The 16,691-nt window shown below is 33.0% G+C and overlaps 1 protein-coding gene across 1 annotated transcript; it reads right to left on the bottom strand.

Annotated features, from left to right (window-relative positions):
* Positions 1–8,823: 8,823 nt before the first annotated feature.
* Positions 8,824–12,270, bottom strand: LOC111377796. The gene is made up of 3 exons (XM_023000919.1): positions 12,174–12,270; positions 9,841–10,289; positions 8,824–9,062 (listed from the first exon to the last, which is right to left on the bottom strand). The coding sequence occupies exons 1-3, from the start codon at positions 12,268–12,270 to the stop codon at positions 8,985–8,987; spliced, it is 624 nt and encodes a 207-aa protein (XP_022856687.1). The 3' UTR covers positions 8,824–8,984.
* Between the last annotated feature and the right edge of the window lie 4,421 nt (positions 12,271–16,691).

Genomic DNA, 16,691 nt, shown 5'->3' with positions numbered 1-16,691 from the left:
TACAATTATTCTAGATATAGCATTCTCCAAATTCGAATGTATTCTATGTGAAAAATGCATTGCATCTTGCGGCTAAGAATTTGGAGCACAACTTGTGCAACTTTTTGACTTCTAATTGCATTCTTTTGATCATATTTGATCTTCTTGGATATCTTGGACTCCTTCAAGACCTATACTATCAATCCTTAACTTTTTTGACTTTGATTATAACTCTATAAACACCTGATACAATTCAACTAGAAATTGATTTTGACTTAGAAAATTGTCAATCACTATTTGGACTTAAAAATTTCCCCCTTTGGCATTCCGTGAAAAAATCATTTATTTCAAAGTCAATAGTCCATTACAATCCACCAAATAGATACTTTCCAAGCTACACTTCAGTAATTTGTCAACATGTTTCCTAAAACATATAGAAACTACAATATCACTTGAAAAGCAAGAGGAAACTAACAACTAAGATCATATAACCAAGTTATATAAGACAACATAATAAAACGTGTGTAACACTGAAACATGCAATATCATGTGAATTATAAATTTGTAAATAAACCATAGAAATTTATATCAATATAGACAAAACACAACACTATATTAATAATGAAATTCCCGCAAATATATCAAATGACTCCCCCCAAGTCATCTATCAATAAAAAAAATTTAAATTTTTAAAATTCTCCCCCTAACTTATATAATCAACTCTATGAAATAGATACACGTCTCTCTCCCTTTTGTCACAAATTACAAAGGAAAGACGAGTAATAATAATGTAAAATACAAAGAAGAATGAGTTAAAAAAAAATATGCGCATGTATAATGATGCAACGATTATGCAAAAACACGCGATAGGAGAATAAAAATTTTCAATTTTGAGACCAACTGTTTTTCATGAGTTTTTATCTTGAACATTATTTGCTTACTTATGCATGCATAGTTCATAAAAAAGTAAACTTTTCCCACATAACTTCTTTTAAACCTAAATGGAGTAAATTGTGTAAGTTATACATGTGCAATAAGTGACTCTAAACTTCTGTAAGCAAATCTTAAAACCTCAAATCAATGAGAATGGACATGCAAAAATCACTGATGAATGAATATATTCTTCCAACTTATGAAGTCAAACTTAGTGTTATTAGGACCTTTTAGATAAATTTCTCATATTGATTTTCAATGTATAACATTTCTTTCTTCCCTATCAATAGGCGCGCGCGCGCGCGCACACACACATATATATGTATATCATATACATACATATATGTGTGTGTGTGTATATATATACACACATATACATATATGATTTTTTTCCTCTCATTTTTCTTTTATATCTTATGTATTGCTCTTCTCTATTAAATGACTAAGATAACCCCTGTAACAAGTTTTGACCAATGACTCCAAATCAGTTGACCATAGGGCACCAGATTATGAGAAATCCCTCAAGCTTGGTTGCTCGAATTAAATAAACTTCTAAGTAGAGTATAAGCTGAATCTTTCATTTTCATATATTTCAAAAAAATTTAATCTCAGTCATTTTTTTTTCTTTTAAGGAGACTATACTAGAGTTTAAGTCAATCTAATTAAAAGTCATTCCATATTCAAAGTCAATTCACCACACAAATGACCGTCATCCCAAATCTCAAACATACGGTCAAAACTTACTCACAAGATACATGTAATAACCTATATCAAGTACTACAATCAAGTTCTAAACATATTAATGAAAATTTAATTTATCATCCATAAACTTTACTAGTACTTGAAAACAACTTAACATGTTCAAACAAAGAAAAAAATCATTCATTTTTAAAAAATAAATAAATAAGCAAACAAAAAATTAAAAAATAGATTGCATGCACGAATATGTAAATATCATAAATAAAGTAGATGTATACATTTGAATGCCTAATCAATAAGGCACAAAAATGCTCTTACCATGAAGTGCAACATGAGGAATATCTCAATTATGAACATTGTTTAGGCTAGTAACTTCACTCTTCTTGACCCAAATATTTTTAGAAGAAGATGTAATCTTAGAAACACCCATTTTTATGGAAAAACGAATTTTAGAATAGTAGATTGATGGAAAATGTGTAGATGAAAAATAAGAATTTTTTTTTTTGATTTATGTGTAATAGTATTTTAATGAAGAATGTGCAATTAAACAGAAGAAAGAGAAAAATGTGTTTTGATAAAAATGAGAATCAAACGGGGCCTTAGTCAATTTAGTCAAATGATTCACTTTGTTAATCAAGAAACTAACTTGAGTAGTTAGATCTTGATTATTTTACCTAACCAAAGACTTACGACAATTAGGTTTAATGTGACCTAAAACACCACAATTATGACATGTGAGAAAGAATTTAGGAATAATCATAGATTTCAAATTTTAAACCTTGGGTAGAGTAAACCTATGTTGTACTGGTTATTTTGGTCCTCGGACACCCATATTTTTGGTCTTGTTCCTATTCAAGAGTTTACGAAACTTAAATCTTATTTGCCCAGCTTCGAGGTAGCTATACAAACTTATTTTTCAAGGATGAAGCTGTATGATAATTCGTTTCATTATTGTTTAAATCTACTCTATCCCCAGTTGTTTTATTCGAACCTATCATGTTATGAATCCATTTAAATCCGCTAAAGAATTATTGAAGTTGGGCATTCAATTTATCAAGATCAAGTATTAGAGATTTAACCTTAATTTTGAAGGACTCTTTCTAAACTTTTAATTCACTCAATCCTTTGGTAGACTCTCCAGGTTTGATTATAAGGATCTTCTTTTCTAATTCAAGTTATTCAATTTTATAAAGACTGATCTATTAACCTTATGTTTCTTGAGATTCTCCTTATACAGTTGGCCATAAGCCTCATGAATATGCATATCATCCTGAGATCCCATATTAGAATGTGATTGACTCATCTAGACAATTTTTAGGTCAAGGATCACAATTAAGCTCTGATACCATTTGAAAGTTTAGATTATCGATTGATTGATTTATTTAGACCCAACGTGCAGAAATAAACAATTAAAAAGCAACAAATCATTTTAATTATTTCTAGATGATTAGTCAATCAAGTTCAATTATCATATGATTTTTGAATGCTACGATCAATAATTACAGCAATAAAGAACACCAAGGATGATCACGGAGAAACCCCAACTGAATAAAAACTTTGGGCACTTTGTCGATCAACAATCCAACTGTAAACGATGTAACTTACAGTATAGTCTAGACTCAACTAACTCTTAGTTCCCTCCGACCTTGTTTCTGTAATCACTTGGCCCTTTTGGAACTGCGTGCTCCTTAAACTAGTTCCTAACTAGTATCATTTATCTCCTGTAGATATTTGAGAACGAACCTCATTTTTCTAATGGAATCTCGTTTCATAGTGCCGAAACTCCTAGCACCTTTTTCCAAAGCCCTAGTAACTCTGAAGGCTAATTAGCAAAAGTAAGTTTTGTGTTTGATCAAGATCTTGTTCGTTTTAATCTATGGTTTTATTTGAAGGCTTATAGCTCGATTAACAAATCCAAGTTTGGATGAATCTATGAATCAAATAATATGGTGATTGAATATTGAAATCAATGAAAATGATTTAAATTTTCAAAGGAATGATCTATATGGAATAATTATAAGGAAAAGTGTTTGGGATGAAAAGGAATTGAAAAACTAGGTTTGAAAGAAGACAAAATCCTGGAAGTCAACCCGTCGTTCGAGCGCTAAGCAAGCGACAACTGAGCAGTCGTTAATATTTTTATCTAGGGATGACAATGAGGCGAGAAGGGTTTTCCCATCCCCGCTAGGCAATTTCTTGCCTTGTATCAGTCCCATTAACCGTTTAGGTTGGGCAAGCGGGTAGGTGGATTGAAGGTGGGGCAAGGCCTTGTCCCCATTTAAAATATTAATTTTTGTTTAGTTTTTGATAATTCATTTTATTAACCCCATTAATTAAAGTGAGATAATAATATAATTATCAAAAATCTTAATTAATTAATTAATTTTTAAAAGTTAAATTATTCAAATATATTTAGTAAACTAAGGTTTTTATTGTTTATCATATTTTTTAGATAATTTTAGTCGTCATCTTCTATTAGAATTAATGAAATTTTATGAAGTTTTTCATTTAAAGTATTGAATTCTTAAAAAAAATAAAAATAATATAAATGGGGTCGGTGGGTGTCAACTGTACCCACCTGGGATGAAATTTCCTGACCCGAATACTTGATTAAGCGAGTAATCCCCGTCCTTTCATGGCGGGGTCCACGGGTATCGGGTTTGGTGGGTTTTTTCGTCATCTCTATTTTCATCATAACTTTCTTTCTTGATTCGAATTGAGGTGATTCAAAATACATCGAAAAGCTAACTCAAAGGGTTACAATTTTGCTAAAAGTAGCATTCTCCAAATTCGAATGTGTTCTATGTGAAAAATACATTGCGAGTTGAAGCTAATAATTTGGAAAATAACTTTTGTAGCTATTTAATACCCTTTAGATGCATTCCCTTGATCATATTTGATCTTCTTTGACATCTTGGACTCCTTCAAGACCTATATTACCAATATTTAACTTTTTAACTTTGAAATAACTCTATAAACACCTAATACAATTCAACTATGACTTTTTGACTTAGAAAATTGCCAATTACAATTTGGACTTAACTGGGTGGTGGCATGCCATTACAACTTTTCATTGTTGCTCTACTTTAAATTTATTTTGAGTCTTCAACTTTTACTCATTGTCTCATTTATGACTCAAATTTTTTCATAGCATTCTTATCATCAACATTTCATTAATTAGCACAATTTTTCCATTATAACGGTTTCTGGTAAAAAAGTCCATTAGGAGAGCATAAAAGACTTATTTGCTCATTATATTTTTAAATAGAAAAAATTAATACAAAAGTCTAACAAAATATTTCTCCTTCAATTTAAAATAATTTTAAAGTCCAGAGATGTAAATTAAATAATTTAAAGTTTGGTAAATTATAAAAATGTTTTCCATTTACATAATTGAACTTTAAAACTATACTCTAGACAAACATGGTGGTATAAGACTTTTTGAAGCTTAGCTACGTATATGAAATAGTTTAAAGTTTAGTGGTTAGTGAAATTTAGGGTGAAGTGATCATTAATAAAATTAACCGTGGATATAATTCTTTCCAACAGTCAGTTCTCCTTTACTATTTGAGAGAATATATTATCCATAAGAGGATATTTCATACAAATAAAATATAATTGTTCTATGAGAGAATTACATATATAGAATATTTTAGACAATTAGAGTTGAAAATAATGATCCTTTCAACTAATAAAATATTATTGAAATTTCGATGGTTAAATGATAAGTTGCAATGAGAAGAATCTAGAATTGGAGAGATAGAAAATGGTGGGAAAATTGATTATTCTCATTCAACCACAACTGAAGTATACCAGCTCATATATATATACAAAATGACGCAGACTAACTGATTTTTACAAAATGGAAACATGTACAAAGTCTTAAATACCCTTGTGCTATAATGTGACTCAATACTCTTCGATGGTTAAATGATAAGTTGCAATGAGAAGAATCTAGAATTGGAGAGATAGAAAATGGTGGGAAAATTGATTATTCTCATTTAACCACAACTGAAGTATACCAGCTCATATATATATACAAAATGACGCAGACTAACTGATTTTTACAAAATGGAAACATGTACAAAGTCTTAAATACCCTTGTGCTATAATGTGACTCAATACTCCCCTCAAGATAGAGAATGTATATTTAAAATTCCCATCTTATTTAATAAGGATTTAAACTTGACTCCCACTAAAGATTTTGTTAACAAATCTGCTATTTGCTCTTGGGATGCTATATGCAGCATTTTCACCTCTCCTGCTTGGGTTTTATCTCTTACTAGATGACAATCAATTTCTACGTATTTCGTTTGTTCATGAAACACAGGATTGCTAGCTATATGTATAGCAAACTGATTGTCACAAAATAGTAATGTTGCCTTAGTATGTGTCACATTCAAATCTCTGAGTATGTTCTTCAACCATCTGGATTCACAAATCGCAGCTGCCATGGATCGATATTCTTCCTCAGTTGATGATGTTGAAACCGTGTGTTGCTTCTTAGATTTCTAGGACACTAACGAATTTCCTAGAAAAATGCAATAACCAGTGACGGACCATTATATGTATAGCAAACTGATTGTCACAAAATAGTAATGTTGCCTTAGTATGTGTCACATTCAAATCTCTGAGTATGTTCTTCAAACATCTGGATTCACAAATCGCAGCTGCCATGGATCGATATTCTTCCTCAGTTGATGATGTTGAAACCGTGTGTTGCTTCTTAGATTTCTAGGACACTAACGAATTTCCTAGAAAAATGCAATAACCAGTAACGGACCATTTGGTATCTGAACACGTTGCCCAATCTGCATCACAGTAGCCTTTGAGATGCAAGTCAAACCTACTGTAAAAAAAGAAAAAAAAACTTGTCCAGGTTCACCCTTTAGGTACCTCAACACATGATACTGTTTCTAAGTGAGACTGTTTTGGAGACTGAAGGAATTGGCTAAGAACCTGCATAGCATATGATAAATCTGGCCTGGTAATTGTTAGATATCAAATGGAAGCCTTCCCACTAGCCTTCGATATATGCTTGCATTTGCAATGATGTCCCCATCATTCTTCTCAGTTTTAAATTTTATGGTAATGGGCTACTTGCTGGTCTGGCTGCAAGATTACCTGTATCCCTTGAGATCTCCAGTGCATATTTCTTTTAACAGAATGATATGCCTTTCGAATTTCTTGCCACCTTAAGTTCTAAAAAATTTCAAAATCCCTAAATCTTTCAACTTGTATTGTTCATTTAAGCCTTGTTTGAACTGCTCAATGTATACAAAGTCATTTCCTCCAATGATAATGTCATCCACAAAAATGAGAAGCATAACGAATCAGCAGCCTTCCTGTTTGCTAAATAGAGAGCAGTCAGACTTTGATTACTTAAAACCTTGAGAGATTATACAACTTAGTGTTCCATTGCCTCGAGGCTTGTTTGAGACCATAGATAGACTTGTTTAGCTTGCAAACTAATGGCTCACCATTCACCCTCCGCTGCTCATAACTTGGAGGCATTGACATATCCACTTTTCATCCAGCTCGTCATGAAGAAAGACATTATTTATATTGAGTTGATGAAGATGCCACTGCTTTTGAGCTGCAACAGCAAGCAAGTTCTTCACTGTGACCAAATTAGTAGTACGTGAAAATGTTTCTTCATAGTCTAAACCTGCTTCTTGAGTAAATCCTTTTGCTACAAGCCTGACCTTCTTCCTTTCCTCCGTGCCATTTGCATGAAGTTTAACCTTAAATACCCATTTGCAAGCTACAAAAGTCTTATGAGCAGGAAGACTAATAACTGTCCGGGTGTTATTGGGACAAGAACCTGATATTTTGTGTCCATGGTCTTGCACCAATCTGGGTGCTTAGCAGCCTTAGCATAAGATTGGGTTCATAAACTGTGGATAAAGCTAATGTATATTTCTTATGTGTGGGAGACAACATCCCATAGCCCAAACAATCTGAGAAAGGGTAGTGCTTCACAGGGATAGAATCTTTTGCCATGGAATTTGAATTGGAGGAATGGATCTAAGATATCAAGCTGCAATGATAATCATGAAGGTAAGATGGAACACGTTTAGGTCTATTGGACTTTCGAGTAGAGTTAAGATGTGTGGAGGAAGAGACCTCAGATTGAGTAAGATGGAGAGATTCACCTGTACCAGAAATGTCTGAGAAAGAGGAAGTCCCAGGGTGAGTGATATTAGGAGAGTCTCGTCCAACGAAATTGTCTGACTTAGAAGAGTGATCAAGAGAAGAATGATCATGGGAAGAAGGTGGGACTAAAACTGGGAGTGAAATATGAAATGAAAAGGAAATTGATCAGACCGGGAAAACTTATCAGACTTGGATTGAAATATGAGGAAAGTAGGGTAATGGAAAGGGAAAATAGTTTCAAAGAAAGAAACATCTTTGGAGACCAATGATGTATGTGTTTGGAGATTACATAGTTTGTAGGATTTCATTCCATACGGATATCCCAAGAAAATGCAAGATATGGCTCTAGGATCAAACTTGGTACGTTCCTTTTCAGAGTAGAGGCATAACAGAGGCAGCCAAAGATTCTAAGATGATCATAAGATGGTTTGGCTCGATAAAGTATTTCATAAGGAGATTTGTTCCCAATGATGGAGAAAGGTATTCTATTAATGATATATGTAGCAATATGGATACAATCGCCCCAGGATCAGTGAGGCAAATTGGCTTGCAATTTAAGGGCCCAAGCAATGTTAAGGATATGTTGATGCTTCTGTTCAACCACCCCTTCTATTTTGGCGTTTCCACACAACTTAGCTAGTGTATAATTCCCTTAGAGTGATAGAAATCAGGCATAAGGAATTCTGAACCATTGTCAAATCAAAGGATTTTATACTGCGCTGAAAGTGTGTCTAGATTAAGTGATAAAAGGACTGAATAATGGATCTAGTTTGGGATTTATCATGCAATAGATATGTTGTCCAAGTCATTCGACTATAATCATCCACAATAGTTAGAAAATATTGAGATCCATCCAAAGAAGGGACTGAGTACTGCCCAGGTGTCACAATAAATGAGATCAAAGATACCAGAAGATTTTGTCTTACTGCTAGGAAAAGGCAACCTATGTTGTTTGGCCATAGGACATATTGGATAATGCAAATGCTCATTGAAAGTAATTGTGGGAACAATTTTATGTAAAAATGACAATTTCGAGATGGAAATGTGCCCTAAACGACAATGCCAAATGTCAATGTCAGCAGCAATATTACTGATAGAATTACACACAATAGAGTTTGAATTAATACATTGCAAATGTGAATAGGAATGTGACTAATGCTAGAAGAAATATTTGAAGCTGATGTGAGTTGTTGAGGGAAACATGGAGATTCATTACACTAGTATTCAAATTGCTGAAGGTGGTATAAGCCATCTTCGAGCCTATATATCCCAATCGTCCTCCATGTTGAAAGATCCTGTATAAAACAATGATGATCCATGAATATTATACAACATCTGTGCTGAAGTATCAACTTGCTAGCAGAAATCAAATTAAACTGGAAACAAGGCACAACTAGGACTTTTGTCAAAATTAAAGTGTCAAACAACTTCACTGTACCAAAATGTGTGGCTGTAGCAACTTCACCATTTGGTAATCTCATAGATGCTTCAATTTTTGCTATCATGGTTGTTAAGTCGTTAATGGAACAGACTATATGTTCTGAGGCTCCTGTATCCATAATCCACTTATCAGCAACTGTGGAAACATTAAAACATATGCAATCTACTTGAGAAAACAAATGCAGTAGGCACTTGAGGAGATGAAGAAATCAATTCTTGAGTTTGCTGATTTCCAACAGAGATATGTCCTTGTAGTTGTGGAGCTAGCATGGCCTAGATTTGTTGATATTGTCCTGGAGTAATAGTGACGTTTGACAAGGAACTTATTTTGTCTGAACTTGTGTTGTGAGGTACTGAACTAACATCAATAGCAACTGGAGCTTTCCCTTTAGCCAGTCTATGACCAGGAGGGTAGCCACTCAGCTTGCAGCATTTACTTTTAAGGTGTCCAAGCATTCCATAGTAACTGCATATAGGCCTATCCTTTTTTCTACAATTGGTTAAACGAGTTGGTTCTTTAATTACCAAAAGAGCTGTGGATCATTTTACTAGCAAATATAGCAGCATCAAAATTTTGTTGTTTCTTAGCCACAACATCCTGTTGTCTTTCATCTTGCAGAATTAAAGAAATACCTTATTGAGTGAAGGCAGTGGATCCATCAGCAAGATCTGACTCCTCACATTAGAGAATTGTTCATCTAACCCCATGAGAAATTGCTTAATCTGATCCTCAAATTTATAATCAGTATTATTGACATTTGGCCTATAATTTTTGAGTTCCTCCCAAAGTCCTTTAAGTCTATTAAAGTAGGAGTTGACAGAACCAATGAATCGGAGAGCTTCTAGACAGTCGAAATGGGATTCAAATGGATAGATAAGCAAGAAATGGGACAAGACTGTCAAAATCTCATTTGTGTTTGTTCCTTTTTTTTCTCCTTTTTGAGAGCTACTCTCGAGCCAGAAGTCAGCCTTCTGTAACCAGATGGATGGTGACAGTCGAGGCAGCAGTAGACGGTGGGTTGGGTGGCGGTGTCCGACAAATGGGTGGTCCTGGTTTTTTCTTTTTGGGTTTGGATGGAGACCTATTGATGGAACGAAGTTGATTTTTTATTTTAATTGTTTGATATATTATTGATTTTTGGCTCAACGAACAGATTAGCTAACAGTTTCCATTAATTTGGACTCCATGTGTGAGTTTTTGAAAGATTTGGTAACGTATGTGTTACAAATTAAAAGTTTGGGTCAAGTCTGCATAAAAGGGAAATGTTCAGTATCGTGGCTACAATTTTCCCAAAAATTAATACCAAGACCTTGTTTGAAATTGATTTTAAATTCAAACTTTTGTATTCTGATTATCAAACAATCACGGTTATTTTAGGTATTTGGTAAACTTAAAATGTAGTTATCGAAGAATTTGTTGTTAGGAAAAATGCAAAAGGAGAATAAGAAATATTGTTGGAATTTTATAAATAAAATAATGGAAAGAAATAGTACAATAAATAGATCAACAATAAAAATAGAGAAAAATGTTGTTGGTGTAGTAGCGGTATTGAAAGGAATCGATGCATGTGTTGTACACAATTTCTTTGAAACGGGTTCGTCCATCACTGTGGTGCAAGAGAATTGACGGTATCTATCCTGTAAGATACAATGGTTGAAAGTAGTTGACTAACACATTATCATTACTTTAGGCGAACTAAGAATGCTCACAATTCTAACATCGAGCTAAAACAAACAAATTATCTAGAGTACTAAGAACAAGATTCTTTACAACAAAGAAAGAAGAGAAAAATTTTCAGTGGTGTGAAGAATAAGGAAGATAACACCTCATAATATCAATTTTGAAATAATTTGGTATATATTTAACACCAATAATGTTACAATAAACATGAATGAATTTGTAACCTCAAATTAACTATGGAATTGGACCAATTCAAATACAAATCAATTATGGAATTGAACAGAATTGAAACCTAGGGATTGTTATAATTACATTCAATTTATTTTTATTTTTTGAATATTTTCCAACATCTGTAGCATTGGCAACAGATTTACAGAATCTGGGACGTAGCAAATTGATAGCTTTTCGGATTCTGCTTTGAACTTTTCCATTTATATATTATATAAAATACCAACAATTAAGATAATTCCTTTTATGTCCTAATTTATTAGTATTCCAAAATTAATTCATTTAAATACTTTCCTATTGTATGACTACACATTTTTTGTGTAATTTTATAAGTTTGGATTTAATAACTATTGAATTTTTATGTTTAAAATAACTATAGTGAATACACTGCCTTAGAAAAATATTTAATAATATTACATGTTATTAAAGTGAAATAAATTATAAAATATTATTTATGTTAATAATAGTACAAAAGAATTATATATATATACAGTAATAAATCACTATTGTTTATCAAACACTCAAATTTTGATTATGAAACATACATAATCTCTTAACAAAAATTTACCAAACGCTAATCTAATTCATGCAGTTGATTCTGTCTAAAACACATCCAAAGATTGATTCTCTTAAAAGTATAACAGTACCAAACCAAGGCTAATTGCTTTGAATCTTTATAAATTTATGTTTTAAAGTAAGTTTATTAGCACAAAATATCCTTACATTTGGTTTTTAATGTGCAAAACGTCCGCACATTTCACATTTACGTATTTTCGCATCTATTTTCACGTTTCATTGTAAAAAATGTTATTTTCATAAATTTTTATCCAATTTCTCAATTAAAAATTATAAATTGAAAAATACGTCATCCTATTTAAATAAAACAAAAATAAAATAATTATAAAGAACAAATTGCCTCTCAATTTTTTCAAAAAGTACTAATAAATCTCAAATAAATTAAATTAAAAAATAAAAAAAGGAAAGCCCTCTCTCCCACGCACCCCCGCTTCTACCCCTATCCTTCGTCCTCGCCAAAAATGAAACCAAAAAATAGAACTCCCATCGACGCTAATATTAGGAACGCCACCAGCCGCCGGCAACTCCACAGCAACTACCACCTTCGCCACCACTTTCTTCTCCAACATTCCTCCCATTTTACTTCAATACACAAGAAAACACATGCGCAGTCTCTCTCTGAAAATGAAACTAGAAATTCCAAATTTCATGGTGTTAAAGAACAGTTCTATTCTTAATAATACAATGAATTTCAGTCACGATTTATAAATGTATAATCTGTGTAAAACCCATATTAATTTTTGCTATCTGTTTAATTTATAAAACCAATCCGGTTTGCAGAAATTAAGGGAGAATGAGGGAGGAATGTGGGCTTAAGTTATAAATAGGGCACTCCTATCTTTAATACTATTCCTTGCTCGTTCGGATTTTCATTTTTTAGCTTGTCTTCCATGGCTACAGTGTTTTGTATTTTTGGGGCTTTTCTCAATTTTCTGAAAAACCTCTCTTAGGTACGTATTCCATGTCTTTCCTTAATATTCGTGTGTTATCATATTTGGGTTTTATTTTATTTCAAGATTTATGTACTGATGGCAACGGAATGGGTTCGCAACGGGGCGCGCTCCCAAACCCCTGCTCACCCCACCTTAGACCGGGTGGGGACGGGCCCCATTTAATATTTTTTTATTTTTTTATATTTTCAAAGTTTCGAATTATATTATTATTAAAGAATAAAAAACAAATTCAAAATTAGTTTTTAACGGGAGAATTGTTTAGAAATAATTTTTTTTTCTATTACGGGACGGGTTCAGGGCGGGGCATCCCCAACCCGCCCTGCGCCCCACGACGGGGCGCCCCACCATGCCCCGACCCGCCCGTCAACCCTTTCAGGACGGGTTTTTTTGTCCCATTCGGAAAGAGGCCCCCGTTGAGGCCCGGTGGATTTTATTACTATCCCTAGATTTATGAGAGATTATTAAGATGGCTTCCCAGAGTGATTCTCAAAATATCTTGTAGTGCTGAGGCCACTAGTTCTAGGTTTAGGATGACGATGGCACATCATCCTTTCTTGTTGAGGTGTTACACCTTGAACTGCAAATACCCATTTCGGTACTTTATGTCAATTTGAAATCTCTTAGGCTAGGACTAGGTTCGTAGTCTACGGTTGAATCGTGAAACCGTTAATTGAGCCTGACTACCTTGGTGAAAGTGATTAAGGTGTTGTTTATGAAGCCATAGAAATATTTTCTAATATTATTAAAAGGGGTGTGGATGAAACTAGGGATATATTTACTATTTCAAGTACTATTGTGTGGAAGCGCGAGAAATAAAATAAAATTAAGCAATTATTTTGTAATGATTTAACACCACGAGCCTAGCACATTTAAGAAACGAGTTATGGAAGTTCAACCCATTTAAAATTATGAAAACCCAAACCATAAGTTAAATAAAAGCCCAACAATTTAAGAGATTAAATTTAATTAAATTTGATTACAAAGATTTAATGAATAATTGGATTGCCACAATAATCATCTACATGGTATTTAATATAGGCAATCCACGTTCGAATCATCATGTAGATGTTTTTATAAAACTATTTATGAATTACTTTGTATGGCTTAAAAACTCTTCAAATTCTTAGTTAAAGTCCAATTTAACAAACTTAATTAATATACAACCCCCATTTAGTTTTTCATTAAAAAGAAAGGTTACAAGAAATGGAATGTTACTTTTTCACTACACCCCTTCTCAAATTCGAATTTCCTCTTATTTTCTCTAAAAAATATATATATTTCATGTCAATTTAAGTTAAAGGAATAACAAATGCGAAAAGAAAAAAGGCTTTCTATACATTTTGTACTTTGATATTCAAGAAAATTCAAGGTAGGTAAATATGCAAGTAGGGATGTCAACGAGTCGAGCCGGCTCACGAGCCAAAATTTGAGGTTTGGGTTCAGCTCGTTTAAAATGATCAAGCTTTTTTTCGGGCCCGAATCGAGCCGGCCAAAAAAACTAGGCTCAAAAAGGCAGCACCTTATTGCCTGGTGCTGCCTTGCGTTTAAGGCAGCACCATACTGCCTGGTGCTGCCTTGTTTAAGGCAGTAAGGCACCAGGTGCTGCCTTTTAACTTTTTAATTTTTTTCTCTTTGTATTTTTTTTTAAATATAGGCTCGTGAGCCTGAGCCGACGAGTCACACGGGTCGATTTAGACTTTGCCTGGCACCCCAAAATGGGGCTTGACTCGAGCTTCGGTAGAGTCGAGCCACAGGCGGCCCGAGCCGACGAGTCCGATTGTTATCCCTATGTGCAAGTGTTTATTTCGTTTCAAATTATGATTTTCGATTAATATTTGAATGAAATTGTACCTCCGAGTACGATTTTTCGGCACTACAACAGTTTGAATGATCATTCTTCGGCTCTACTATTATGATAATGCTATAGTAATTGAATTTTGCTGAAAATCCATCTATGTATGATGATATGAATCTATAGTTCGAAATTTTTAATTTGACAACGAAATGCACCAATAATATCTATTGAGTTTCAAAATCATGGGTTAATTCCCTTCCTACAGGTTGAATGGATTTTTTTTGGGGCATGGATGATAATAAAGGATAATGCGACATGTAATGGAGAAGTCGGTGATTTAATATCTTTAGTTGATTATGAAATGTTTACGTTTTTTTAAATTATATTCCTATGGATGTCATGTGTGGATCTATTCTACGAACATTTCTCATGAATAAATTATGTCTGAAAACAGATATATGTCATAAGAATAAATTTACAAATCATCGTTTACAACAATATGTTAGAGATTTAACGTTTTGTTGTCTTTTCAAAAATTTCAGTTTTTGCCTCATCTTTAAAAGTTCATAACTCTTTCATCACTTGACATTTTTATACAAAGCCAGTGGCGTTGGATAGTCTCATCAGTTAGCTACTGAATAAACTTATAATTGTGTCAATCTGATGTCGGTAGAATTTTATGTTGCATAAAGTAAACTGCACTAGGTAGAGTCGCCATTTTTTTAGCTTCTGTCTTGACTTAAAAAATTCATAACTCGATTGTTACTTGGAATTTCTAGATGAAACTAATTGTATTTGATAGTTTCATAGATTAGCTACTAAATAAATTTGAAATTATGTGGTTTTGATTTCTATAGAATTTTATATGTCATTTTAAGTGAACTGCACCGGTTTACCTCTCAATCGTGTCGTTGATGGATTTTGAAAAACATTTTAGTACCTCATATGATGTCGGCGGAAGCTAATTTTTTACTATGTTATATTATAAGAGTTTCCCACTTTATATTGAAATTTGATGAAATTTCGAGGTCGATAGCTATGCAAACAAATTGAGGGAAAAAAATTCTTAATTCTGTAACCATTATTTGGTTGTTGAATGACGTTCACTAACCAGATCTGCTTGCTAAAAAAAGGCTTTTAACAACAAATATTTTCTGTCTATGTTAATATTTTGTCCAATGATTTGATTTACGACAAAGTTTAAATTAACAATATCGAAAATTAGAACAATAATAAAAATAACAAGAAACACGTGCCTACTAAGGGAAAATTGTACTGCAGATATAACAATTATTAATAGTTGATAAATAACCCTAAACGTCTAATATTTAACAAAAAAAGGATAAATTATTTGATAGTATAATCACAGTAATGCAACACCAATTAATGGAAAATGTTGAAGCAGTAGATGAGGGTGATTAGTCGATCTTGTGGGAGGGTGCTAAGTGCTAACTTAAATCCATTTGTATAACAAGGCTGGATAAGTAATGCATGTCATTCAAGACATTGTGCAAGCTCGGTAATAGCAATGTCCTTGTCATTAACTTGTTATGTAAGAATTTCCAACAATTGCATATATCTAGGATTTGTGAATATGTATAAATATGTCTTGCCCTAGTGTCCATTCCCAAAAATAGTCAAGTATTTCTACCAAGAACTAGAGCACATTTATCATTTTGCACGTTGCAAGAAGTCATTTTTGTTGTGGTGCAATCACATTATACAATTTAGGTTAGGTGGATATCAATCAAGGGCGGAGATGGGGGAGGGCTCTACTGGGCTGTAGCCCAGTATTGCCCAAGCCCATATCCAAGAAAATGGAAGGAATGGTCCATTAAAAATAGAAATTTAATCACTTAGCCCACCATCAATCCAACAGCAGCCCAATTGCATAGCCAGTCCCAACCCAATATCACTATTATTTTGAGAAAAATAAGCCCATATGCCCAACACTTTGACTTTTTGTTTATAGTGTATATGTGCATACATATTAATTTACTTTCATGTATTAAATTTTTTGTTATAGTGTTTCGTAATTGAGTATATATAATTAACATTTTTTTGATCATGATATAATTAACATTTTTGTTATACATTAATTCATGTGTTTCTATTTTCAAACTTCTTGATCTACACACCCAATTTTTTTAGCTCGCACGGTCGCACTTGTGTGGTCCTTCAATTCATCGTCTTGAATACTAGTGATGAGATTTTCTTAGTTTAGTTACTTTTTGGAACAAAATGGATAATA

This window comes from Olea europaea, unplaced genomic scaffold (genome assembly GCF_002742605.1).
Source record: "Olea europaea var. sylvestris unplaced genomic scaffold, O_europaea_v1 scaffold1725, whole genome shotgun sequence".
NCBI lineage: Eukaryota > Viridiplantae > Streptophyta > Magnoliopsida > Lamiales > Oleaceae > Olea > Olea europaea.
This window is presented reverse-complemented; position numbering and strand designations above follow the sequence as displayed.